This window comes from Alnus glutinosa, chromosome 8, assembly GCF_958979055.1.
Source record: "Alnus glutinosa chromosome 8, dhAlnGlut1.1, whole genome shotgun sequence".
NCBI lineage: Eukaryota > Viridiplantae > Streptophyta > Magnoliopsida > Fagales > Betulaceae > Alnus > Alnus glutinosa.
Genome location: NC_084893.1, coordinates 29,187,751 through 29,215,465, shown reverse-complemented (window position 1 = coordinate 29,215,465; position 27,715 = coordinate 29,187,751). Strand labels below are relative to the sequence as shown.

Here is a 27,715-nt window from a genome sequence, read left to right as displayed (position 1 = left end):
GCCACCATGGGGGCGAAGGAGCCACCCCCTCTTTTTTCTTTTTGCAATTTTTTTAAAATTGTATTATTATTATTATTATTTTATATATTTTTTTAAAAATTTTATTTTATTCATTTATTTATTTTTATATAGTGTCATGTGTCCACCTCAGCGGTTGACACGTAGCAAACCGTTAATTTTAAGACGGAAAATCTAAGAGAGGTATCAAATGAGTTTTTACCCCTAACTCAGGTACCACCGATGATATAATTAAAATTCAGGTACTAAATTTAAAAACGCTTAAAACTCAAGTTTCAATAAGGTATTTAACCCTAAATTTTTTTTTTTTTTTTTAAAAAAAAAAAAAAAAAACACAACTTAGTTCAGGTGGGTTTGGCCCGGCCGAAATTTCCAAAGAATAGCCCAAAAGCTTTATTATGAGCCGAGGGACCAGGCCTTCTTGCTCAGCCGTCCGGGCTTCACGGGTCATCCGGCCCATCTTGACCCATCCACCGACCCATTCATCCTTTTAATCTCTCTCTCTCTCTCTCTCTCTCTCTCTCTCAGATCGCAGACCAATCGAAGAATCAAAGGTGAAAGGTAAAACCCTAATCTCACAATTGCCACGGCTTCTGTAAATTGAACTTCAATCTCTTATGCTTCTCATGCGACTTTTGCCCGAAATTCATGAGTAATTTTTTGTTTGGTTGCCGAGAAAAGCAAGTTCGGTAGAACCTACAAATGCAAATTTTACTCGCTTCACGGCTGAGCCCTAGATTTTCAACACTCAAAATCCAAACATAGAAATGCGGTTTTGTGCCTTTTTCGTTCTTTCTGTAATTTTGGTTTTCTTTCGGTTTCTTTGAATGAATTCAATAATGTAATTTGAACGGAATACCCTTGTGCTTATAACTGTAATAGGTGTTATTTAGCTTGTAAAGGTTGTAATTTTCAATTGTTGATTTTGAGTTTAATCATCTTGGTCTTCTGGGTGACTGTAGTTTATGCTTTGTACTATGAATGCGCATTTAGTGTCAATATGAACTTTTTGGAAGGGTTTGTTTTTTTAAGAATGGTTTGTGGTGTTGTGGGTTGATAGGTATACGTGACAGCGCTGTGAGGAGATATGACAACTGCTGCTCGACCCACATGGGCACCTGCGAAAGGCGGTAACGAGCAAGGCGGTACTCGGATTTTTGGTCCATCCCAGAAATTTTCATCGAGAGACCTTGCGGCTCATACAAATTTAAAACCAAGGTAAGTTTCTTTCTCATTGTGTGCGTGCTGTCTTGCTAGTTACTTGTCTTGAGCAGTTTATGTTCTGTAAAATGAGTAGAACTTTTATAGAAGTATGCTTTAGCATGTTGGCAAATTGAGGGGTCTTATTTATAATCGTCCTCGGATGTTGAGGAGATAAACACCTTATGGAGTCTTTTAAGTGAGATCATTGGGTAGAATATTGGAAATACCACAATTTTTTTCACTTGCACATGTTTATTCAACATCTGACTGTAAGCTTTTTTTTCTTTTTCTTTTTCTTTTTTTTTTTTTTGGGGGGGGTGGGGGGGGGGGGGGGTGGGGGTGGTGAGAGTTGAGACTCGGATTTGATTTCATAACTTGGAAATCTGCGTCATTTAATGAGTGAGTGGCAGAAATGTGTATTTCTGTTTTATCTCCTGACAGAGATTCAATGTTTCTGCTTAATGAATTATTAGTTGTAAGATGATCTCAATGGGGAATACATTGTTAGCTGAGGAAATCCCGGATGTTGTATAACAGTGAAAAAGAGATAGGAATTGGTCTAAAATGTTTGTTTTTTTTATTCTTTATTCTTTTTTCTCTTTGTATGTTAGTGATTGGCGATGGTTCAAGATTTCAATATCTTACATTTGTTTTTGGGAGTGATATATATTTATGTGTGTGTGTGTGATTTGAAGATTTCGTGCTTCATATCTTTATATATATTACCTGATCATTCATTTATATCCCAAATGTCCATAAATGAAGAGAGATTCCGTTATTGTACTCTACATTTATGGTTATATGCATATGCAAGTGTTTCTCCTTCATGACAATGTGTGAAGTTCTTCTGATTGTTGTATGCACCTTCAGAAAGGAAGGGCAAGACACCCAGGATGAGTTGCAGAAGAGGAACCTCCGTGAGGAGCTCGAAGATCGTGAGCGGAGGCATTTCTCATCAAAGGATAAGTCCTATATTGGTAAGAAAAAGGAAAAAGAAGACGAAGAAGAAGAGTATCTTACTAGCCTTTTGTTATCCTGCAACTTATTATTTTAGATATGTTGAATTTACCTCATTCATGTATTGTGTTTGCAACGCACTTGCTAGCATTTGTTATTCATTTTTAATTGAATCATATATTGTTGCAGATGACAGAGATCGCAGGAGGGGAAGCCATCTCCTATTGGAAGGTGAATTTACTGGCTCCCCTGATGTGTATATCAACCTATGAATGAATCCAATATATACTTCAGTTGTCTATTAACTACATAGATCATTAATTTTTACAGGGACAAAGAGGGACGCTGAAGATCGTATTGTTCCACGTAATGTAGATGCCGATGATTCTGATGTGGAAGTAAAAAGTGATGATGAGAGGTTATTACTCTTGGCTGATACATCTAACTATAGCTTTCTTTTGATCGCTGAGTTGTTTCAAGTCATTAAGTTTGGATTTGCTAAGAAGGCATGTTTCATGCATGATATATAAGTGATGAACTTTGGAATTGAATAGAAGATCTTAACTTATGAAGTGCCTTTTTTTTTTTCCCCCTTTGGAAAAAGGGGAAGAGAAGTAAGGCTTACTGTTGCTGATTCTCAACTTCTGCCTTGTTCAGTATTGGAACTCTGGCAGCAATAACTTAATGCCTCTAACTTCACAATGGTTGTCTTTGTGCTCTGTTTATGTTTTGATTGTTGCCTTTGTACTGTACTTGAGCATTTGCAATTGTCGTCCCAGGTCAGGCTTTTCTTTAGAAAGAGAAAGGGAGGGGGGATGACATTGCAAAATTCTTGGTTCCTACTTTCTTTGAACAATACGTTTAGTTTGAGAAAGTTCTTTTTAAAATTGTATTCATACATTTTACTTCAATCGCAACCCAACGCCTATTGATTCCATTGCTCAGTTGTGTTTTAGCATCTGCAATGACATACCCTCTGGATTCATCACTATTTTTTAATGCGTTTTATGTGTTAGTGATGATTCCATTGCTCATTTGTGTTTTAGCATCTGCAATGACATACCCTCTGGATTCATCACTATTTTTAATGTGTTTTATGTGTTAGTGATGATTCCATTGCTCATTTGTGTTTTAGCATCTGCAATGACATACCCTCTGGATTCATCACTATTTTTTAATGTGTTTTATGTGTTGGTGATGAAAGCGACAATGATGAGGATGACGAACCAGCTCTGATACTTGAGCTTGGTTCCTATATGTATATATATATATATATATATATATTTTTAACTTATAAAAAAAAGGAAGTTCTTTTTAAAATTGTATTCATATGTTTTACTTCAATTGCAACCCGTTTGCCTATTGACTCCATTGCTCAATGACATATCCTCTGGATTCATCACTATTTTTAAATGCGTTTTATATGTGCTAGTGATGAAAGCGACGATGATGAGGATGACGAAGCAGCTCTGATACTTGAGCTTGAGCAAATAAGGAAGGAAAGAGCAGAGGAGAAGCTACGGATGGTGAGTCTCAGGGGTTTCTCTATTCTCTATTGATGTCCCATTATGCCGTTGAAAGACTAGAATATGTCTGGGCTCTGCTTGTTGGAGCCCATGAACTAGCTGTGTACAATATGGCTGTGAGGATGTTATTTGCTGGCTGGTCGGAAGTCATTGCTGTTTTCTGGTGTCGTACTCTCAAACTCCTTACTATGCATCGCTGAGAGTATGGGAGTTCTGTTTGAAAAGGGATCAGTACATGCTGCAGTTTATTTCTTCTAAAATTTGTATACTCGTCACCTTTATGTATCTATGGCTTTGGCTACAGTAGTTATGACAAATTTGCTTTGTGTGTCTATAGGAGCGACAACAGCGGGAGGAAGAGCTTAAAGTTAAGGAAGCAGAGCTTCTTCGGGGAAACCCACTGATAAATAATCCAACATCTTTTAACGTGAAAAGAAGGTCAGTGGCTGATCCAACTTTCCACTAATTTTGTGATCAAATCTATGAACTTTATTAATAATTTTTAGTTTTAGTGTAGTCCTGTTTTGATGCACTTTTTTGTATGCATTCATTGGCTTAGGTGGGATGATGATGTGGTGTTTAAGAATCAGGCCCGTGGTGAAACCAAGACTCCGAAGCGCTTCATTAATGACACCATCAGGAATGACTTCCACCGGAAATTCCTGCATAAATACATGAAGTAGTATATTGTTCAAATCTTGAGTGTAGAAGCCTGAGTAATGTTGGAGTCTAAAGAAACCTGTGATATGTAATGATTTCAGCAGGTGCAGGATGTACTTCTTTCTCATTAGCACTGTGATATGCAATGATTGTATGTACCAAAATATAGCAAATTGCTGTGCTGGATATGGATTTGGTTATTGTTCATTTAGATTATGAAATATATGTTGGCAAGAGTTGTTTATCTTTTGAATTGGGATATGTAAGCTGCATATAATGACTGCCTTTACAGTTGTGTTGTCTCCAACACTTGGCCTTCTGATAGGTCTTCCCCAATACATGCCTGAGTTTTATGTCTCAACTATGATGCCCGATATTTTGGTGGAATGTCTCAAGCTTGCCTTCTGATGCCTACTTCCTCGATACTCTTGATTTTGGGTTTTAATATGGCGTAGTTTCCAATAGCCTCCCAATGCTGTCTCAAGCACCTTGCCATGACTTAATCTTGTTGTTTGGTGAGATGGTAGACGTTGAAATATTTGAAATTACAAACACTACACATTTATTTTACACCGATTGACGACGAATTGTGTTTTAAATGATTTTTTTTTTGTTTTTTTTTTTTGTTTTTAAGTGTTTAATATGAAAAATTACTTAAAACATATGATAAATAATGCTCCGTTTGTTTCGACGTAAAATGGTTTCCGTCGTAAAATATTTTCGACGAAATCAATTTCAAAAGAAATTATTTTCTCGAAATTATTTTTCGGCGTTTGGTTCGCACGAAAAAATTACGAAAAGTGAAAATGCAATTGTCGCCGGAATCCGGTGACGACCGGTCGCCGTCGCCGGAATCCGGCGAACATGTTTGGCCGAATCCGGCCAAAATTGCCGGATTCCGGCAGGACACCTCCTGGCCCGGTCAGATCCGGCCTGATCCGGTCATTTTGGCCGGATCTCGGCAGGATCAGTGGCCGGATCCGGTCAAATCCCGCCGGATTCCGGCCATTTGGGCCAGATCCGGCCGGATCAGTAGCCGGATCCGGTCAGATCCCGCTGGATTCCGGCGAGGTCAGTGGCCGGATCCGGTCAGATCCGGCCGGATCCCGGCCATTTCGGCCAGATCCAGCCGGATCAGTGGCCGGATCCGGTCAGATCAGGCCGGGGTCCGGCAGGTTTCTGTCCATGGCCGGATTCCGGCGGCCGGCGGTGTTCCGGCAACCGGATTCCAGCGGCTGGCGGTATTTCGGCGGCCGGATTCCGGCATCCGGCAGGATTCCGGTGGTCGGATTCCGACGCCGGCATTATTCCAGTGACTTGATGATGCCGGATTCCGGTGCTGCCTATTTTCGAACGACCGACTATTGTAGGATTTGGACAGTCAGATATCAAACGTGCGTGTAAGGACGAAGAATATAATTTTGGAAAACGATTTACGGTTTTAAAAACGTTTTCCAAAAATTAAAGCAGGTTTTACGGTCAAACCGAAAATGATTTTCGTTGACCATTATTTTCGCCCCTACCAAACACCGTAAAATACCGAAATCATTTTCCGGAAATCATTTTCCGGAAATCATTTTACGCCGAAACAAACGGAGCATAAGTGTAAAGAGTATTGCATTTAAGGTGAGAAAATGTGCACCAAATACTTGCCCTTTATCTCGTTTTCACTGAATCACATCAAGGGCTCAATTGGTGTTGTATATATGCATTGTCTATGCTAAGTACCCATTTAAACAGTAAAAACTGAAAAATCACACTAAATTTTGCATGTTCCAAAAAGAACAACCCAAATTCTTACATGGATAAATAATCTACAACTCTCGCTCTATGATGCAGCTAAAAAAAACATAAAGAATACAATGATCCATCTATTGTTACACAAATGGGAAAAAAGAGGAAGGCTTGGGGGGTTTGGAAGTGTCAAAGAATCATTTGCTTGCATCAACTGTGTAGTGTGTTCCATTCCATTCCTAGCAAATAAATACAGAAGTAAGCACTCGCAGAGGCTTTGTTGCATTCTACTCGTCCTTCTCCTTGTGTTCTTCCAGAACAAATTCTGCATACAAATCTTTAAGAGCGATCATAACTGTTGTTATCAGCGGGCCCATAATTGCTCCCTGTTGAACAATAAATACAAGTCCAAACAAACCAGCAAGCATCATTAGAAGAAGTTCTGCAAAAAAGCTAAAAACAAGACCATTCTACACCAAACTAAACCAGTCGCCATTAATTTAATTTGAACAAGCACCAAAATTAAATATAATGAATTTGCCATTGAAAAAACACTCACATTTGGCAGAATAATAGAAATATGGACAAGTGAATTGTGTTCCAAGGATATAAATCTTGATTAACAAAGCCCTACGATTGTTTTCATGACCATACAAGGTCATTTAACCCCTGCTCATTAAAGGGAGCAGATTTACCGAAAGATTGAGTTCAGTAAAAAGGAAACTAGTCCTAAACAAACACTTGGCTGATAATTCATTCACTTCTTTGACAATAGATAAAAGTTCCAGCAATCAAGCAACCATTACAAACTGAACCAAACTTCATCAATTTCATTAAAAATCAACAAATGTGGCAGAAGAATACAAGTTATGACAAAAGATAGGAGAGCTGCAAGTTTATGTGAATGGGGCTCAAACAGACCGACTCATCATACTTTATTAAGAAGAAAGTCTGAACGTAGAGATTTGACTCATGAATTTTTCACTACAAGCAAGGTCATTTGTAGCTTTTCCATCTAAAAGTGCAATTTTCCAGATGAAAATTTAGTTCACTATGAAGAAAACAAGATCGTACTCAAACTAACCCGGAACTCATTTAATTCAAGTAGCTATTTTCTAAAGAGCAAACCACATTTATCATCACAATTCAATTTTGACTATTTAACACGCTTGATGCACATTAATTACATCTCATTCGGAAAATGATGCTGCATCTTTCCAGTTTCCAAACAAAATTCCAAGTTCATTGTAAAGAAAGTGGCTTTCCAATCAAATTATGCTAAAAGAACCTCTCTCAATCCCTAACATAGCTAATTTTCCATATAGAAATCCATAATCAGCGCATGATAAAACTTCAATTATCTATGCATGCCTATTGAAAACAAAGAAAAGGGGATATACTTTAAGATTGCATTAGGAGCTGACAGTCACAGATTGACTAAAGAAGAAACTTGCAATGAGAATACCTAAAGGACAAATAGTGACAATGCTGTAAGAAGGAAAAAAGAAGAAGATAAATACTACCTCAAGTGCAGAAGGGAACAATGTCATTCCGCCAATGATGCTAAGCCCTGTGAGATAGGCACTATGACCAGGTATATCCTCCTGTATTTCCGATATACCATAATCCATAAGCACAAGATGAATAATGGACAAGCTAATGGCTAATATGTATCTGCCTTCCACCAAAAGTTGCAGAGCTGCTGGAATTGTGGCAAACCAAGCTGGAAAAATTGGGAAGAGAGGGCTGATGAATGCAAGCACGGTTGACATGTACACGAAATGTATCTTGAATAGTCTAAATAAAAGCCAAGTGACAGATCCCTGAAAAAATGCAATCTCAGCAGTGGCCAAAAGCACACCCGAAATCGCTTTGTCAAGAACTTCCACACATCTAACCCTCGCTGATTTTGACATAGGGACCATACACATAACTTGTTCAGTCACCCCACCAGACTCCGATGTGATCAGATAATACAACACCCAGAAAAACACCATTGACTGAGACACGAAATTGAATACCTCCACCGCTCCAGAGAGTACGGAATTTCCAATGGAAAATACAAGCTTTGCACCGCTGCCTAACACGGTTCTACTACTTGCAAACACACGTTGTGACACATCCATACCTTTAACTGCAAACTCTTTAGCCTTCACAACCAAATCCTCCCTTGTGATTATCAGTTCCCTGAACATCTCATCCAATTCTGTATATGTCTGCCCCCATTCCCTTTTACTAATCCGATTCCTCAAGCTCAAAAGCTTCTCTTCATATGGTGAAGGACTAACTAAACCCGTCGAATGCACCGAAGAGTTAACCGGTGTCCTTATCACGAAATGCTTAATCCCGGTCACAAGCTCAGTCATATTATACTGCATTGCCAAACTATCAATCTGATCAAACACAGTCTCATAGAACTGAGTAGTGTACTTATCCACCATCCCAGGCACATCATTCTCATCCACCCATTTCTTCACACCAATCCTCTCAGCATAATTGCTCTCTTCGACGTGTAGTTTTAATGAAATCACCGCGTCTTTTCCTTCGACCCCAATCTTGTACGAGAAGAATATGACCCCAGCTAAAAACCCAACAATCATTCCAACAATTAGCCCAATTGCCACAATGGTTTTCAACCTCTTTAATATCCCACGAGTGAAGAACGCGCTGATCGCGCTGCGGCGAAAGCTATTGCTCCGAAACGACGACACGGCCGACATTGTGGAATCCACCCTCTTGGAGCTGAACACGAATCCCAATCCAATCAACCCCAGAGACCCAATAGCCCCAAGACTCTCATACACTACGATGAAGATCCCAAACGACAAGAGCAACTGAAGTAGCTTCGAAAATCCACTATGGTACCGTCTCGGGGTCTCGGATTTCGGCTTTCTGAGAAGGACCCGGAAGCAAAGAAGGCGAATTTCGATGAGGGTGTGAACGAAGACTTTGAAAACGGCAACTGGGATGGCGAGAACGGTTTCTGTGAGGCCGAGTGTCAGGGGTTCGAACCAGAAGGAGACAAGTGTTTGTTGAACGCCTCTGAGAGGGATGGAGCAGAGCACGGCCCATTGGATGGGGCGGAGATACCCCTCGAGGAGTTTGCAAACAAAGTAGAGGATGAAGATGGCGAATGCGACGCCGGCGTGGGCCATGGCGATGTAGAGGGCGAGCCGGACCTGGGGGTCCCCGGAGAGTGAGTGATCTGAGTTTTGTGGTGGTGGCGACTGCGGTTGTGGTGGCGGCTGTGGCGGGTTGGGTTGGGGAGGTGGTGATGGGGATGGGGATGGGGTTTCGGCGGGTTTGCGGTTGGAGGCGGATCGGAACATGTCTTGCCATGGTGGGGTTGGAGAGCTTGAGTTTTTGGAGTTTGGGTCTGAGTACGGAACTAACTCCATTTCCAAGTCTCTGACTTTCTGTTTTGAGTGTCAGTTTCAGAGATGTCCTCGGCTAAACAAATCAAAAAGCTTCAGTTTCCGAGAGAGACAGAGAGAGATTGTTTTGAGGTTAATGTTTCCTGCAATGTTGTACTGGTACAAGGGTAATTCAGGGTTGCAGAGAGAGAGATTTTATTCTGCTGAAGCTGTGTGTGGTGCGTCAGATTTGGAAAGACTTCTTTTTTGGATATTGAAGAGGATGATAGAGATGATGAATGAGTTGTGGTTTTGTTTTGTGGGGGATAACGTCCAAAATGTCATTACTTTTTTCCGTCTCTCCCTCTCCCTTTCTATTAGACGGTTAGCAAGCCATGCAGTAATAAAATCTTAAATCCTACTGCAATTGTAAGAGCAGCCGCGACTGCGGCGGCTCTGAGCACCATCCTCTGCCTCATCATTTGCCGAGATGTTCTGTTCCAATTTTTTTTTTAGTGTTTATTTACAATTTTGTTTGTATTTTGACTGCTTTGCTTGTGTTTTTTTATTCCTAGTTGATGGATCATGTTCGGTTCTTGACAGTACTTTTCTTACGACAACTATTTAATGATGATTGTTGCTTAACCGCTTGGGGTTCCTATCCGAACTCTTTTGCCCTTATGTACCACTTTGTGTAGCCCTTTGAGAGGCCCAAAACCTTTTTAGAACCATGGCTTATTGTTCGTATTTTTATTTGCATTGTCTTTTTTCGTTTGAATTTTATTGCAGGGGAGTCCCCTCCACTTCTCCACTTAGTTTGTATTTTTCTTTTTCCCTTACCCCTTTAGCAAACGGATTCTCTCCATTTCAACTTTTCAACCCTTTATTGAATAATTAAAAAAAAAAAAAAAGTTACTAAATAATTTAAAAAGAAAAAGAAAAAGGAGGGCTATCAAGCAGGACAGATTGAAATTTGGTCGAATATATGAATCCTACGAATTCTATGGAAAGCCTCTCTCAATTAATTGCTTGCTTGATTATGATTACATTGTAATTTGAGACAGACAATTGCAAAACATCCCATCCATAACCGTGTCTTAGATGTCTACCAAAGAAACAAAAAGTCAAGGGCTTTAAAAAAAAGAAATTCTTGTTTTCTTATTCTTTAAAGATTAAAGTCATGTACTGCATGTTTATCTAAATATCTTTTGGTGGAAATTTTGGCTATCATTTATTTCTCTAGAAACTTGATGTGTTTGGACAGAGGATTACAAGCCTTAATACCTCCTCTTAACAGCCATTTGGCCCATTAAAAGCCTTATTTATCATACAGCTATGGTCATAAATTTTCATATGAAACTGTTATACTCATATAAATGGTCATATCACTCTAAATAAATAAATCTACGTGTCAAATTTATTATTTAGTCTTTCATCCGTATTGTATCACGTGACATTTTTCGGACCGTTATATGAATTTGTAATTATATTATAGTAAATGTAACGACCCATTCCCAATAACACAATATTATCCGCTATTGAGGCTTACTTTTAAGGAAATTAAGGAAATTTCATTATAATTAAAGAAATTATACAAATATATATATATATATATATATATATATATATATATATATATATATATATATATATATAGATCATTTATATGAGTATATATATATACGGCTAATGTCAGTGTGACGGAGTTTTTTATGTTAAGATTTTAGGTGGAACTTGCTAGGATTAGACTGATGCATACGGCTAATGTCACATAAAGATTTTAGGTCACCCATCCTGGTACTACTCTCGCAGAAGTACGCTTAACTGCAGAGTTCTGATAGGTTCATAACCATCACGGCTTTAAAACGCGTTGTGTCATAAATTGTGCATTTATACATATAAGCACATCCTCATTCCCAGGCGATGTGGGACGTCACCATCACCCCCTCTTTGGACCCAGCGTCCCCGCTGGCGTCCCTCATTGGGCTTGTGCACGCTCCCACCATTTTAGGCTAGGCAATGGCTCTGATACCATTTGTAACGACCCACCCTCAATGACACAATATTGTCCGCTTTTGGCACCCCCGAACCAGACTTTCCAGGAGGTCACCCATCCTAGGATTACTCTTGCAGAAGTACGCTTAACTGCAGAGTTCTGATAAGTTCATCGCCATCACGGCTTTAAAACGCGTTGTGTCATAAATGGTGTATTTATACATATAAGTACATCCTCATTCCCAGGCGATGTGGGACGTCACAGTAAAAGATGTAGTAATTTAAACATTTTCCTTACAAACATTGTCAAAACTAAAAATAATATATTTTTTTTTTTAAAAAAAAAAAAAAAAAGAAAAAAAGAAGAAGAAGAGCGCTCTCTAGACTCTAGTCAATGTGTTGGAACTTGGGAAAGTACTTTCTAGCAATTTTTTTCCCAATTCAATCATGAAGTAGAATATAGTCGAGATCCACTTTTTTTTCCCAATTTTTTCCCTACAACCTCTTCAACATGGTAAAGAGTGAACTCCTATCTTTATAGTAACCAAATAAACTGTCTTTATGTCTGCAGATGTCACATAATTATAGAACCCTACAAGTATTACAGCCAATGCAATATATTGGATTGTTTACCGTGTCAGAAACTTCCAATGGTCTTTTTCTTTTGGTGTTAAAAAAGAGTTCCAGACAAGTTCAATAACATTGCAGTAAGGCATTGTAACGCCCCGTTTTCATATTGGGAAGATTAAAGATGTATAGTCCACATATAGTGAGTGGATTACAAAGAAGCTCATCTCCTTATTATGTGAAATTGAGCTTTATAAATAATTATAGGAAACTCCAGTTGTAATTAGATTAGTCATTTTGAAGTGATCTCTGGGTTGTTACACGTATAATGAAACATGCTCGAAGGTAGTTCATTGGCTTGGTTATTTAAAACTTTGATTCGAAATCCAATAGTTGTAGGGCTTTTGGATTAATGGTTTGATCGTTAACCATTGGTACGAGATCGAGAGCGCAAACTCAAGTGAGACATTGAAGGTCAGGATCATAGTACAAACCTATTAAGTCTTGAGAAACATATATGGAGCTTTCTCAAAAGTTATTGTTATATTTTTGAGACATCTGTTCAAAGATTGCACATGTTAATTCTTCTACGAAGGCAAAAGTAAGCACACAACCGGTAACCAAAAGACATGGCCAACAAAACCCATACTTCTTGCAAGCCACCACTGAGGTTCACCATGTCAAAAGAAGGAGAACTCTGCAGAGGCCTGCACCCTCCTTGGCTTTGGCAATCATATAATTGGTCTCCAGAATATTGCACCTTCAGGAGAAGTCTGAAGCCATAATACATGAACGACAAATACTTCAACCACCGCATAAATTTTGGTATATGCTGCAAGCAAAACAAAACATTCTGTGAGTCTTATGTATGAGTCTCCAATCGTCTCTGATCCCCAAAATACTGCAATTAATTACACTAAATGCCTGAACAGCTTCAAGAAAAACCAACCGAAGCAACATTGGCAAAGCTCTAAATGGCCAATATTCTAGAAACAGATGTTTTTCTTAATCTTTTTTTGCTCCAGGAGTAACTGTTGAACCCCCCTCACTTTTGGGCGCAAACTAGTTTTATACAAATGAGGTCCAACACATGAAATATTTAATATAAATGGTAAGTGAATGACGAAGGCAATGTGCGAACTCAGAACATTTCTGATACCAAGTTAAATCACCAGTTATCCCCAAAAGCTTAAATAGTTAAGTTGGTTGTTGGCCGTTGGCCGTTGTTATTAACAAGCTTAGGCAACAAGCCAAGGAGGGGGTTGGTGGATAGTAATTAGTAACTATATCATTTTCACATGAAATGCAAATTCTCATGAAACTTGAGAATGGGAATTTATAGACAGACCATTATTTTTGCTTTCTTATTTGTGAAGCCAGTCTAGAAATAAGCCAGAAGCAATTCATCTGAACTAGCATACTTGCTTTTTTCTCTCCTTGAAAAAAAAATACTGAATGTGTGCTAACAGATGTGTATACCTGGACATAGTAACCTCCTGTGAGAAGAAACAACATTAGTATCAAAGAAGCAACCATTCCAGCCCTTTTAATACTCATAACTGCAGCTCCAAATAGTTCTCCTGCCCCCTAGAAACAGAAAGAGATTCATTTAACTGTCAAAGCAAGATAAACCCTGTATTGGAATTTGGAATTGATCTAACTCACCTGGCTTGTTACAGCTACCAACAGTATCCCAGATAATGTCAGGAAAAAGCAGGGGACAGTTCTGTTGAAGCCAGCCATGAAATACAAAATGATCATGAAAAACGTAGGATAGACAACATGAGACACCATGTCACACAGAGTGCTGCACACATAATATACGCTTAGTCTATACATGTCTGCTTTCCTTTCTTTTACCAAATAGATCTTTTCGAATGGGAACACGTATACTGCTCCAAAAAGGGATGAAGATGTCCAAAATATACAAATGTAGAACATTAAACCAATCTGCAATGTAGTTTATGAAGATTCAGTCTGAATAGTATGATATAAAAGAGATGACTGAATAGCTGCTAAATCTTGAAAGCCTGTAAAATGGAGTCACAGTAACTTACCTGATCTCTGAGATGAGCCTCAGTGTCAATATTGGATTTCCACCATAGAAGGCCCAACAAGACTGCAACTCCAAGAGATTGAACAAGTCTTAGCTTATCAAAATAATCCATGGACCTTTCTCTGAATGTTCTCTTTGACAGTATAACGAATTGCTCCCACCAAGTCAATGTCCAATCCTTCTTTACTTGAATGGCTAATTGAAGATGCTCTGGTGTGTCCGTGGTTCGGTGATTTTCTTCTTTTTCCCTCGGCTCCAGCTGAGTTTTGTATTTCAGTTGTAGAAACTAATATCATAGACAAAAAGATTTTGAGAGGGGGAAAGAAACTGTGAGAATTCAGAAGACATGCATGTAAATTTCAACTTCTTACTTTGATTACAGCCTTCTCAGAGTCAGAAGATCCTTGAGCTTCCAATAAATCTCCAGGGACACTTATGTCATCCACTTGACCAGTTGCTAAATCAAGCAAGAACTCTGCAGGATTCATGGGTATTTCTGGGATGAATCTTAACGAAGAGAAATATTCCATAGACTCTCTAGCCTTCCCATAGTAGACAGGGTAGCCTTCTGATATTAGCAGAATTTTGTCAAACATGTGAAACATTCTACTTGATGGCTGGTGAATAGTTGTGATTATTGTCCTTCCTGCCTGTAGACCATGAAATGCAGTCTTTAGAACAAGTTCCACTTGGTAGTTAAATTTTGGGAGTATGGCACATGAAAATGCATTTAGTTATGGTAACCTTAGCAAGTCCATGAAGAATTATCAGAAGTCGATTTGCCGAGGTCGAATCGAGGCCTGAAGTTGGTTCATCGAGCAACAATAACGACGGATCGACAAGAATTTCATAACCTATGCTGGTTCTTTTTCTTTCCCCTCCTGATATTCCTTTTACAAATCCTCCTCCTATTCTTGTGTGACGACATCTATGATTGTCCAGAGATTATTAATTTAGAGAAACAGTTCCTAAAAAAGCCTTTCAAAAAAATACTTGGTTCTTATATCAAGAGGATCTCTAGCCACACTCCCATTTAACACACATACCTTTCAAGGCCTAGCTCCTTCACAATCATCTCCACTCTTGCATATTTTTGTTGTCGATTCATGTTGCTTTGAAGCCTTAAAAATGCAGCAAAAACTAATGTTTCCTCCACTGTTAATTGTGGGAAGAGCACATCATCTTGTGTGACAAATCCAATCCTGTAAGGAAAAAATTAAAACAGTTGATCAAATGTACGTTATAAATACATCACCTACACCTTTGAGAGTTTGTTAAGAAGCCATGGATAAAGCTTCTGTGAATTAAGTTGGCTAACCTCCTCTTTACAGCTGCATTATATGGGATGTCATTATAAGTGATTTTTCCTTCAACACTGTCATCTAATCTTCCTCCTATCACTTTTAACAAGGTTGTTTTCCCACTACCAGAAGGACCCATCAGAGCAAGTATTTCTCCTGGGCCAATGCTTCCAGTTATACCCTTCAGTATCTGCTTCTGATTTTGTTGCTCCATGTTCAGTTGTGTAGCTACCTTGGACACGACTGCCTTCACCGGGTTGTTGGAGGAAGCTTGGCTATGTCTCACTCTATACCTCACATCTTCGAACTGCATTACCAAGAGGTGGAGAAAATATGTAGCAATTTTATTGAAACTTGCTTTTTGTTCAAATGAAATTTTGAATCAACTAGTTTTGTGAAACGAAGAGAATTTTTTAAGTTCTTTCTTAGGCTGTGAAAAGTAGATTCTCGACACTGGTATTGATGGCGCCAAGCAAACGCCGATAGAAAATTAACAGCGTTTTTTTACCATATTGGTGGCGTTTTTGTAAAAATTCATGAGCCTTACTCACTCTCAAAATACGCCTTGAGAGATGAGGGATGCTCATGGCTTATAAAGCCCCCAAGTCATATATCTCTTGGCGATATGGGACACTTTAACAGTTTTTGAAACGAGGCAAATCTTGATTTTTTTTGTAGTATAGTTTAGATCAAGGGCTTAATTGCCTTTAAGTAGCTAAGAAATGAAATAAGAATATAGAGACAGTTAGACAGGCTTACTACCTTGAGAAATATTGGAAGAGGGTGATATTTGTTGGTATCAGGACTCACATCTTCTATATCAATCTCTGAGTACCTTTTTCTGAGGTATGCTTGTGACATGTACTCAATGCTGTGACCAAAACCAGTACTCCCAGCAATCTGCATAGATCCCATTGTTGGGGGTGGCAATGACCTGTCCTCAGTTTCATCCTCTCCCCTAATTTCCATGTTCTTAGGGAGGTAGCTAAAACCTAAAACTGTCTTGAATCAAATTTGTAATGTAGTGATCGACTTAACTGTAAAGAATCAAAGGCTTGCCTGTAATATTATTGAGGCAGCCTATAGGTTGGTGAGCCACGTACTTTCCATGCCTAGTTCAGGAGTATGAAAGTCTTGCGGTTTTAGTTCCCACATGCCCTTGCAGCCATTATCACTTGCTTAGGGAGCATGCCAAGAACATGACTAGGAATTCTCTGCTCATTGTTAAATCGCTACTTGTTTTCAAAGCTAATTTAACTACTTCATTAATATTTTAATATTCTCTCCTTTACTTGTGAGTTCGATTAACTCGTAGAATATTTAATTGAAATAAGAGGTAAACTATGGAGTCGGCCGCTCCGATACTCATTTCTATCAGCTTAAGCTTTTAGAATAAGCGATGATTTAATAACATTTCCTATGACCATAGCATTTGTAAGTAGACATTCATATAGAACTATACTTGTGGTTTGTGCATCTCAAAGTCCTAAAGCTTTGAAGGACCAAAAAAAAAATGGTGCATATTGGTGTGTGCTGAATTTGAATGCACAACATACCAAAAGAAAAGAAAAGAAAAAATCAAATATTAAAAAATAGCTTTAAATTCCTTAATTTTGTTCGGAATTTGCAGTGATTTGTAAGTTTTTCTCATTTGGTGTAAGTAACGATTTGTATGCAGTCCCGGCTCAACCCTGAAGCAACTTAGGGCCTGTTTGGGATTGTGTTTGAAAATAGAGTTTTTATAATAAAAAATAACTTTTGATGAAGCTTTTTTCATAACTCATAAGTGTGTTTTGGTTATTTCTAAAGCAAAAAAGTTAAACAAGTACTTTTTCAGATTTTTACCAAACATACTATTTTTGTTTTGCACAACTTTTTCACTAAAAGTACTTTTTAAGCGCAATATCAAACAAGCGCTTAGGTGGTTATGCTGATTCTCTATACTTTCTAAGATGATTTTATAATCAATTATTATATTTTTACTAAATAGTTTAGCTTCATTATTTTTAATTAAATCATTTAAACCTTACTTAGATCTAAAAGATCCTAATCCGATGGAGAACAGATCCTTAAACCACACGGGTGACACAGCACCTAAAGTTAAACATGCATCAAGTTCTTTTAGAATTTTCAACTACTATTATGTAGGTTTTCAAATCCTAATTATTATTTTTAAATTAAGTAGTTGAAAATTTATCACATCAATACTTATTTTTTTAAATATACAAATACTAATATGAATTAAAAAAAAAAAAGGAAAAAAAGAAGTAAGGTTTGGGTCATTATAAAAGCCATAAATGCCAACTAAAATGTTGAAACAAATTTTTCAAACAATTGTACCGGCGATTGGCCACCTGCAAAATATAGAAAATAGTCACCAAAAATTTGTCGGACTCCAAGCTACTAGGAACACTTCGATATTTAACTCAATACAGTGCTCAAGAGAAAACTAAATGGAAGAGTTTAGATTTAGAGAGAATGTATCTAAACCTCCTCCTATTTTTGGAGAGAGCGACTCATTTTAACGTGAGAAACTCCTAAATTTGACATTTGAATGCTTGTCACGTGGCATTGAAATTGACTGATAAATAGTCTAGTGATTTTTGTCCCCAACGCTAAATTAACATTTATTATCAAATATGTAATTTTTATATATACAAGTTTTAAATTTTTGACGTGGCATTGAAAATTACTATTGAATTTTAAAAATTTGAATCTAATAATAATTTTGGCATTTTTTTTAAAAAAAAAATTAGAAAAAAAAATCAATTGAATGAAGTAGATTAGGGGATTTTCCTCCCACCGCCAATGCTTAAAAGAAAGAAGGAACCTCTTTCGGTACAAACGAAAACACACTTCGTTGGTTCCGTAAAATCAAAAGACCAAAAGCAAAAAACACAGTGAAAAACCCACGCATTCGAAGTCCACCGAAAAGGCCAAAAGGGAAACGTATGGAAGAGTCACAGGAGATACTTGTGAGCACGCTGGGGAAGTCGGGGGTTTCGATCCCAGCGAGCGTTTCGTCGGTGCGAGACCTGAACCCGACCACCTTGGTCTCCATCTGTGCCCAGTGTCTCAACCTTCTCGACCGCACGGCGTCGTTTCCCACCTCTCTTCCCGATGGCTCCGTGGCTGACCAATTCAAGATCTGTACGGAAATCGCGTCCCGGATTGAGAGCCTGGGTTATATCGGAGACATGAGCTTCCATAAGGTCAGTCAAAGAGAGAATAAAAATAGTGTTGTTTTTTTATGTTTTGAATAATGGGTCGTGTTTGGTTGCCCAGAAAATGTGAGAAGAAAGGGAAGGAAAAAGAAAGTGTGACTATTTATTGAGCATTTTGTTTGGATCCTGAGTGAAACGTGGCATTTGGATTTTATGAAGTTTTGGATTTTCATAAGGTTTGGATTTTGGATGTCATGTAATGTGATGTTGGGTTTTTGAATCTTGGGTCGGTGTTTGGTTGCTCAGAAAAATGTTAGGAGAAAGTGAAGGAAAAGGAAAGATGACTATTTTATTAAGTTTTTTATTTGGCTCCTGAGAGGAAAACTGACATAGTTAAACATAGAATTTGGATTTATAGGAAATTTCAATTTTCATAAAGTTTTAGTTTTGGACTCGAGTGTGATTTTCTTGTTAACTACCTGGATTTTTGGCTAATAGAAATGGATCTTCATGGAAAAAATTAGTTTGTGATGGGCCTTGATGTATGTTGTGGTTCACAATGTCAATTGTTTTGCAGCAGGAAGTTAGTTTGTTGGTTGATGCTAGTAAGTTAGTAACAACGACCATCTAAGTCAAAGCCTCTTTAGTAAATTAGCGTGTATAGATCTAATGTAACGTTGCTTGAATCCATTGAGAGTGCCTTCTATAATTTTTAAATTTCAAGTGTTTATAGCAATCGGCTAATGCATCTTTGTTGAAATAATGGCTACTTGTTTTAATTAATGTACATATATCCACCGGAATATGCAGTAGAAGCTAACATAAGACATGGTTCTAAAAGCTTTCGCATTTATTCTTCTGTTGCCATGGACCTTTCCAACTTTGTCCCCAATATTTGTTTGTTTGTTTTTGGTTGGTGAAATTTGGCACTTGCTAGTTTCTTTTGATGGAGGAGCTTTAAGATCATTGCAGTGAATGAATCTTTCTTAAATTCTTTTTATAACTCTGCTTTTTTTTTCTTCTTTGTTTTGCTTATTTATGCTGCATCTGCTGCGTTTTCTACTCTTAATGGTTATCATTCTGCTTATTGTTTTGAAATTATGCTTAGAAACAGACTATATGTGTTGCTTACGGCAGTTCCTGTATCCATCTGAGGAGGACTTGTATAAGTTGGTCAGATTCCTGGTGGAGAGGCTTTCTGAGTTATCTGAAGATAGAAGAACTGCTGATGTGAAGGATGTCAATGCTAGAAGGAGAATAGAAGAAGATGATTTAAAAAGGTCTTCAGAGGATTGGCCAAAGAAGGCTGATAATGAAGGGGTAGATTTTAGTCGTGAGAAAGTTGGAGCCAGATTGAAAGATCTAAGACTGAAGACTGAAGTGCCAGAGTCGTTGAATACCAAAGCTGAAGATGTTGGCAATCTCTATGAGGCTGATCTTGTTCCACAAAAAATGGATGAAACAGCTGTTGATGAGATATTCTGCTCCAGGACAGGAGATTTCAGCAAGGACGAACTTACTAGCGTATTAAGTGGGAAGGATTTGACTGAAGAAGTGGTGGATGCTGGAAGAGATACATCGGGAAATGTAGAAACTGCAGCTTGGAAAAATGATGTTCTAGTGTTTGAACAGAAAGGATCTTCTTCTAGAGAGCAAGTTTCCAAGGTATTTTTACTTGAACTAATGTGAATTTGGACAGTTGTCTGGAGGGACTTGTTAAAATGGAATTAGGAATCAAACCTTGAAGTCAACCTGATCTAGTTTCTGACAACAATGTGAAATATGAAGCATTGAAGGGCATTCAAAAGCTTAATTTGGAATCCGAGTTACTTTGGTTTTTTTTAAAAAGAAAAAAAGAAAAAAAAAATTCTTAGCATTCTGTGAACAAAATCCTGATAATGGGCTATATTTGATGTTTATTATTTCACCAGATAAGATATGAGACTGAAGAAATACAAAATCAAGAAAAAGTGCTTACAGGGGAGGTAACGGCAAAAAACTCTGGATTACAGCAACTTGAAGAAGAATTGGAATTGTTAAGGGCAGCAGCAGAGATGTCATTTGATAACGAACATCCTATTGACTTCTACCTTGAGCAGCTCAATGAGAAAGTAGCTGCTAAAGAGCATAATCTTGGGGAGTTGGGGTCAGAGTGGTAGGAAATAGCTGCCTTTTTTTTTTTCTCCTTAAAATGTATCTTACTTTTTTTTTAGCAAAGACATGGGTCAAATATACTCCTTTCTAATTTGGGATGGGCACAGCCAGAAGATATTGTACTTCAGAATAATTTAAAATATACATTTGAAAGGAGAACCAACTTTTTTGCTAGCATAAAGATGCACTGTTGATTTCGTCTGACATAAACAATCTTTGACAGGGAAACTGACAGAAAGTCTTTGGAAGAGAAAAAGAGAAGTCTTGAGGAGTCTCTATATGCAAACAGCCCAGAAGCTCAAGAAAAGCTCCAAAAGTTGAGAGAAGTTGAGTTGGAAAAGCAGTCTGTCCTATCTGAAATTAGAAAGAGGTATAATTCTGGCTTGGGAAAGATCTTTACACTTCGTTGCTTCCTCTGAAGTGTAAAGACGTTCTTTTATTATTTATCTCTCTTTTTTCCTTTTGTCCTTGCACTTGCTTATCAAAAGATTTTCACATTTTCTGTAAATTACTTTACTTGTTCTTGATGCAACTGCATTGTCATTCTACAGGGATGAGGAGCATTCTAAACTTTTTGCAGAACTCGAGAGACAGCACAAAATTGCATCTAGGAGTTCCTATATACATCGGATAAAGGAAATAACAAAAAACAGTCGGAAACAAGATGCTGACATAGAACGGATCTTAAAAGAGACCAGGGAGCTTCAGTTAGAGAGTAATTCTATCCAAGAACGCCTACATCGAACCTATGCTGTCGCAGATGAAATAGTATTCAGGTACAGATTGCTTCTTGTTGCAGCCACAATGTAGTGTCTAGGGGTGGTAATTTCTTTTCACGTGTCAAGTTCGAGTTGTGTCGAGGCATGGATATAAAACTGTCTAGGTCAACGCTAATTCAATCCATTTAATTAAATGAGTCAAACTTTTCAATTTTAACCTGTTAATTTTGTGTTGAATTCGTGTCGGGTTTGTGGATCGTGTCAAAAACTGTTAGTCCTAAATGTCGCATGTCGGATTTAGGTCGTATTGAGACATTGGTATAAGAATATATACGTCAACTCTAACCCAACCTATTTAATTAAACAGGTCAGATCATTCAACCCTAACTCGCTAATTTCATGTTGAGTTCGCAAATCGTGTAAAAAATTGTCAGTCCTAGTAGTGTTCTTATCAAGTTGACCTATTTGTGCATTACTCTATCATGACACAATTGTGGCAAACTTGGATGATAGATGTATTTTACTGCCATATGGATATAGCTGGCTTGCTGAAAGGAAGCATGTATGTGCAGGGAAGCCAAGAAAGGCACGGTAGGGCGACAGGCTTATAGACTTCTCACCAGCTTCCACGAGACATTTGAACAGATCTCTGAGAAAATTCTGGCCACTGATAGAGTACGAAGAGAAGTAGCTGACCATGAAAAGAAGCTAGCAGCCATGGCATCCCGGAGCTTAAATGTAGACAAACTACAAGCTGATCTCGATGCCATAAGGAAGGAAAATGAGCACCTAGAGCAACGCCTTCAGGATCATTAATGCGTGACTTTTGTCTCTGAAACCATTCTTTCATTTCAGTAAACATTATTACTCTGATGGGTCTCATCCGCTCTTCTTCATATACTTGGCCAAAAAAATAATAATATACATTTTTTTTTTTTTTTTTTTAGATACGTGAAACAAAATTACAGGAAAGAAAAAACACTAGGGCTGGGCAACTCAAAATTAAAACTAAGAACGAAAGTACGCGGGGGAAATGCTTCCGAAGATGCGGGCCCAATAGTTTGAGGCACGGATGCCACAAAACCGGGGTCACCAGTGAAGGTGATATTTGGAGTGTATTGAGTCACGAGGACCCAAACACCATTACATGGGTGAACAGGAAGAAAAAGATCCAACAAAATAACCCAGAAAAACATAAAAAGAAAAGGAAAAACAATAACATAAACATCACAAACACAGAACATCAACGACTGGTGGATGGCCGGATAGATGATTTGAGGCACGGATGCCAAAAAAGCTGCAGAGATGGTTGGAAGAAGGTGTTCTACCATGGAGAACCAACTGTTGCAGGGGTGAAGGCGGGACGTGGTCCACACGCATCAGCAAGTGAGAGCCACTTGCTGGCGCGTGTAGATCACGCGCTGGTATGAAGATGGCCGTTGGAGACGCAGGTGGCAGAGGAGCAGGCGGAAGACAACGGAGAAGGAGGTGGGCTGGCGCGTGTCAGCCAGGAAGTGGTGGAGGATAGTAGATCTAGATTCGAAAAAATCAAACCAAAATCCTTGACAAACCTGACAAAAGACATGGATGGAGGAGAAGTCACCGGAGAAGATGAACTGGGAGAGAGTTGTGGAGATAAACAGCTGAAAAAGTAAAGATAACAGGAAGATAGACCTCAGAAGAGGCTGGATAGGTTTCTGGAGTTTAGGTCTTATCTCCAATGGCCAAAAAAGCTGTAAAGAACAGGGGTGAGGTGGTGGGAAGCTGGGTGAAAAAACCTCAAAAGAGGCAGAAGGTAAGGGAAGAGGGAAGGTTTCGGCTTCCCTCCCATAGTGGTTTGCCCAGAAGAAATATCAGGAGGAGAGAGAACGGAGAGAACGGTAGAAGAGAAAAAAACAATAATATACATTATTACTTTGATGTAATTTGTACAAAAATTTTAAGAACAATTAAGCATTCTGATTGGGTACATTTGGGAAGTGCCTATTTTACATATTGCATACACCCTTCTTTTTGCATATTTGTACCGCGCTCGATATGAAAAGACTAAATTTTTTGATACCAAAAAAAAAAAAAAAAACCCTATTGTCTCGAGCTTGGCATACAAAATTTGGGTCCTGCACTCTGTACAAAAAGAACAAGTTCCAAGCTTAGAATCAGTGAAATGACCAACCCCTTAAAGAGTGGGGTAACCCGAAAAGGGCGACAAAATAACCCAAAAAGGAGAGTAATCCAGAGATAACAGTTAAAAGATTTTCCTGATCCCAAAGAGGTAGAATAATACTAACTGCGAGTAAAAATAAGATTCTCAAAGCCCAACTAGGTAAACAGGTTGGACATGAGAGTTATGAACAACTGATACAAAAATAAATAATCAAGAATCCACTCAATCAAATTCATTTGCTATATGTATTCAAATTCATTAAATTTTGGGTTAAATATATTTCTGGTCCTAGAGTTTTGAACTTTATTTTTTTAGTCCATGAGTTCCAATTTGCATCACAGATTATACCTCAGTTTTGAAAAAATATCAAATTAGTACCTCAGTCAAGTTTTCTGTCCAAAAAATAGCGGTCCGCCACGTGTCAACCCCTAAGAGTTGACACATGTCACAATAAAAAAAAATTACAAAAATAAAAAAATAAAAAATCTTTAAAAATTAAGAACAACTTTACATAATTGTACCTCTTGGATTTCAAGACAAACACGTCATTGACTCTTGATGTTGATGTAGCCATTTCATGATCTTTAACCATGGGGTTTCCAAGACAAAAACAAGGAAATAACCCTTTGTTTAGGAGAAAAACCTTTGACACATGAGGGAAGCCCTTTGGACCTAGGGGTGGCTAACCATATTAAGCCATCGGCTAATCAGCTATATATATTGCTTTGGCCTCCATTTCCTCGTTTTTCACCCATCTCCCAAGTCCGTAAGGATGTACATGAGCTGAGCTACTCGTGAGCTTACTCGAAATCGGTTCGAATAAATTCGATTTGTACTCGATTCGATTATTAAATGAACTGCTTGTGAACACGAAATTAAACTCGATTATTAAACGATACAAACTTGTATAAACTCGGCTCGACCCGATTAAAGCTCGTGAACCCGCTCGTATAAGGATCGACTCGTATATATATAATAATAATAATAATAATAATAATAATAATAATAATAAGTTATATTTTAATTTGTTAATATATAACTTATTTTTACAATATAGTATATTAACAAACAATATACTATATGTAAGCATAAATTAAGTAACAATGGTCATTGGTTAGTATATATTAATTGGTTATAATTTATTCATTATATGTATGTAAAATAGTAAAAATGAATAATATCAATATTTAATTGTTAGTCATATAATATAATAATAATCCAGATACTTAATTATATTATTCATGTAATATAATAGGACTATATGATCATATAATTAAGGGGTAATTACTTTTTCCCCACATAAACTACCAACTTTTGTAGAAATCTTCAATGAATTACCAACTTTATCAAAATAGAGCATTCAACTACCAAAATTACTCATTTTCTCCCATTCTATCAGTCAGAAGTGTTAAGTTCAATGGTCAACCCATCATGTGAACGTCATGTGCAATTTTAATGATTTGCCCTCAGCCTCATTTGTTAAAGGATTATGAAAAAAAGAAAAAAGAAAAAAAGAAGTCCACATTTTCACCTCGTCCACCATCGGCTCCGACGCAAAAGCATACAACCGCTTTTCAGAGAGCACCCAGATATCAAATGACTTTCGGGTGATTTTTGAGCACCACGCAGATATGAGGAATCGATTATCATGGGAATTTGACAAACAACCAGAATGCAGAAATGACGGGCTTGTTTGATAAGCCACAGAACATTACAGAATAGTGGCCGGTACTATTCACAATTTTTTATTTTATTTTTACACTTTCCAATAACAATCAACATCAAAACATTCTCACTTTTTTTTTTTCACTTTTTACATCACATCAATAATTTTTTATTACTATTCAAATAAAAAAATTCACTACAATACAAATTTTTTTTTCACTTTTTTATACAAATTCTTTTTATTTTATATCACATCATCACTTTTTACTAATTTCAAAACTAACAACCCACTACTCTGTTCTGTTCTGTTCTTTGTCAAACAACCCCGACATCGTCCAGACTCTTGAAGGACCTAGACCTAAAAAGAAGGCAAAAAGCGACAAAGACATGCATTTACTGCAGCTATGCCATTTCGGAAAAAAAAAAAAAAAAAAAAAAAAAAAATAGAGGTGATTCAGAACCTAAGTATTATCATATGAATATGATCATATATTCTAAGTATTATCATTAGATACTTGAGAATCATTAAATCACATGATCCAAGATCTAAGATCATACAAATTGTTAGATCATATGATCATATGATAATACTTAGGTCGTATGATCATATGATATAAGTATTATCAGTAGATAATAGGAAATTATGATAATTATGACTTATAATGATCATACTTATCATTGGTAATCTCATAAGTCATATGATATTATATGATTCATAATTTGTAACAAATATATATATATATATAGCTACACACATACACATAAATTAAGCACATGTATAAATTATAGTCACATAATGCCATATAAGTATAAAATTCATACTAATATAATAATTAAACATCTAGATACTTAGATACAATGGTTAACTTTGATTTAATATTTTAAGTATTTAAAAATTCTTAACCATACTCAAATACAGTAATTATTAGGTATATAGGTTACATGTGTAAGAGCACTCCCATTAGTTTCCCAACCATTTTCCCTATATTTAGGGAACAAAACTACTTTTTGCTTCCCTATAAAAAAACACCCCACAATAGTTTCCCTAAATTTTTCCTATATCAATTAAATACTATTTTTTACTCTTATTTTATTATCTTTTATCTTTCCTACTTTTTTTTTTTTTTCTTCTCTCCTCTCTTGTCATCTCTGTCCTCTCTCTCTCAAAACCCACCAGTCCACCGCCCCTTCTTCTCTTCCTCCTCTTCTTTTCTTCTCCCTTTCTTCATCTTCCTGATCCTTCCTTCCTCTCTTCTCTGTGAGTGAGAGAACCCCGGAGAGAGACCGAATTAGGGAGAGAAAGAGCTTGAGGAAGAGAGATCGAATCAGAGAGAAAACCAGAGATGCAGAGAGACCCGTGGGTCCGATTTCCGGTGGCCTAAGAAGAGACACGGTGAGAGGAAGGTCTGATCTCCGGTGGGTGATGCTAGGTCGATGCCGTAGAATTTGAGGGCGCGATTCTAGTGGCTTCAGGTGCAAACTTCCGGTGAAACAAGAGGAAATTTCCAGTGGAATTCCGGACATTTCAAACTGTGAAATATCAGTGAAATTTCGGAGGAAATTTCCGGTGGAATTCTGAACTGTGAATTTTTTGGTGATCCTAGGGCTTGGGGCTTTACTGTGGTTGAAGAAATTTTTGATTTTGATTGAGTTTTAGTTTGGACAGGGTGGAGACGATGGAGGACGGGGAAGGTGGAAGGAGAGAGGAGAGAGAGATGAGAAACTCTTGTCTCTCTCTGATAATGGTGATTTTGTGTTTGGTTGATGAGAAAGTGAGGGAAAAGGCGAGGGCTGGTTCATTCATGGCGTCTTGGTTGGGAAAGGAAGGAGGACGAGGAAGGAAGGACGCGCGAAGCAAGAGAGGAGAGAGGAGAGAGGAGAGAGGGACTTTCTTTTTATTAAAATATTAGGTTGGGAATCTACAATAACCATGTATATATACATGGTTACTGTAGATTCCCAACGATAGCATGTATATTTAGGGAGACTGATGGAGCTGTTTTTTTTTTTTTATGTTTTTTATGATATTTTTCCTAAATATAGGGAAGGGAACCACTTAAGGAGTCCGGTGGGAGTGCTCTTAGTATAAATTTACATTAATCATATGATATAATGACAATTTCAAAACTTAATCATATTAAGTATATACAATGATAATGTGATTCATATAATTTCAAATTTTGTGATTATGGTTTGAATCACCAATGTGTCAATTATAATTATAAATTAAGTATTCTCATTAGAATTTAGATCACATGGTCATGTGATCTAACATTGTGTCACATAATTATTAGATCATGTGATAGAAAAAGAAAAAGAAAAAAGTATTACCATTAGACTAAAACATTAGATACATATAACCATATGATTATATAATAATTATCATTGTTAATATTATTAATTTAATATAAGGTAGGTAGAATTTATATTGACTATCATCACAATTTCCTATCATTAGATACTTATGAATTGTTAAATC

The 27,715-nt window shown here is 37.4% G+C and overlaps 4 protein-coding genes across 8 annotated transcripts; 2 read left to right on the top strand and 2 right to left on the bottom strand.

Moving 5' to 3' along the window:
• Nucleotides 1-451: 451 nt before the first annotated feature.
• Nucleotides 452-4,725, top strand: LOC133876421 (uncharacterized). Of its 3 annotated transcripts, none has more exons than XM_062314702.1 (8): nt 452-579; nt 1,079-1,236; nt 2,092-2,198; nt 2,368-2,409; nt 2,509-2,596; nt 3,611-3,704; nt 4,042-4,142; nt 4,264-4,725. In XM_062314702.1, exons 2-8 carry the CDS (start codon nt 1,106-1,108, stop codon nt 4,385-4,387), a joined length of 687 nt encoding a protein of 228 aa, XP_062170686.1. In that variant the 5' UTR covers nt 452-579; nt 1,079-1,105; the 3' UTR covers nt 4,388-4,725. The 3 variants fall into 3 exon arrangements, with proteins under 3 accessions (XP_062170686.1, XP_062170688.1, XP_062170687.1); XM_062314704.1 differs by having other exon boundaries at nt 550-572; XM_062314703.1 differs by lacking the exon at nt 452-579 and adding an exon at nt 654-790.
• Nucleotides 4,726-6,001: 1,276 nt separating this feature from the next.
• LOC133875495 (uncharacterized) lies at nt 6,002-9,912 on the bottom strand. The gene is made up of 2 exons (XM_062313642.1): nt 7,622-9,912; nt 6,002-6,484 (listed from the first exon to the last, which is right to left on the bottom strand). Exons 1-2 carry the CDS (start codon nt 9,494-9,496, stop codon nt 6,386-6,388), a joined length of 1,974 nt encoding a protein of 657 aa, XP_062169626.1. The 5' UTR covers nt 9,497-9,912; the 3' UTR covers nt 6,002-6,385.
• Nucleotides 9,913-12,575: 2,663 nt separating this feature from the next.
• LOC133876396 (ABC transporter G family member 26) lies at nt 12,576-16,339 on the bottom strand. The gene is made up of 9 exons (XM_062314668.1): nt 16,133-16,339; nt 15,388-15,677; nt 15,116-15,271; nt 14,814-14,997; nt 14,441-14,719; nt 14,071-14,355; nt 13,679-13,963; nt 13,493-13,600; nt 12,576-12,845 (listed from the first exon to the last, which is right to left on the bottom strand). Exons 1-9 carry the CDS (start codon nt 16,337-16,339, stop codon nt 12,576-12,578), a joined length of 2,064 nt encoding a protein of 687 aa, XP_062170652.1.
• A 1,870-nt stretch (nt 16,340-18,209) lies between these two features.
• On the top strand, nt 18,210-22,349 carry LOC133876397 (uncharacterized). 3 transcript variants are annotated; one of them, XM_062314669.1, is made up of 6 exons: nt 18,210-18,582; nt 19,672-20,199; nt 20,466-20,689; nt 20,912-21,058; nt 21,240-21,464; nt 21,980-22,349. In XM_062314669.1, the coding sequence occupies exons 1-6, from the start codon at nt 18,322-18,324 to the stop codon at nt 22,221-22,223; spliced, it is 1,629 nt and encodes a 542-aa protein (XP_062170653.1). In that variant the 5' UTR covers nt 18,210-18,321; the 3' UTR covers nt 22,224-22,349. The 3 variants fall into 3 exon arrangements, with proteins under 3 accessions (XP_062170653.1, XP_062170655.1, XP_062170654.1); XM_062314671.1 differs by having other exon boundaries at nt 18,445-18,582; nt 19,643-20,199; XM_062314670.1 differs by having other exon boundaries at nt 18,446-18,582; nt 19,649-20,199.
• Nucleotides 22,350-27,715: the final 5,366 nt, after the last annotated feature.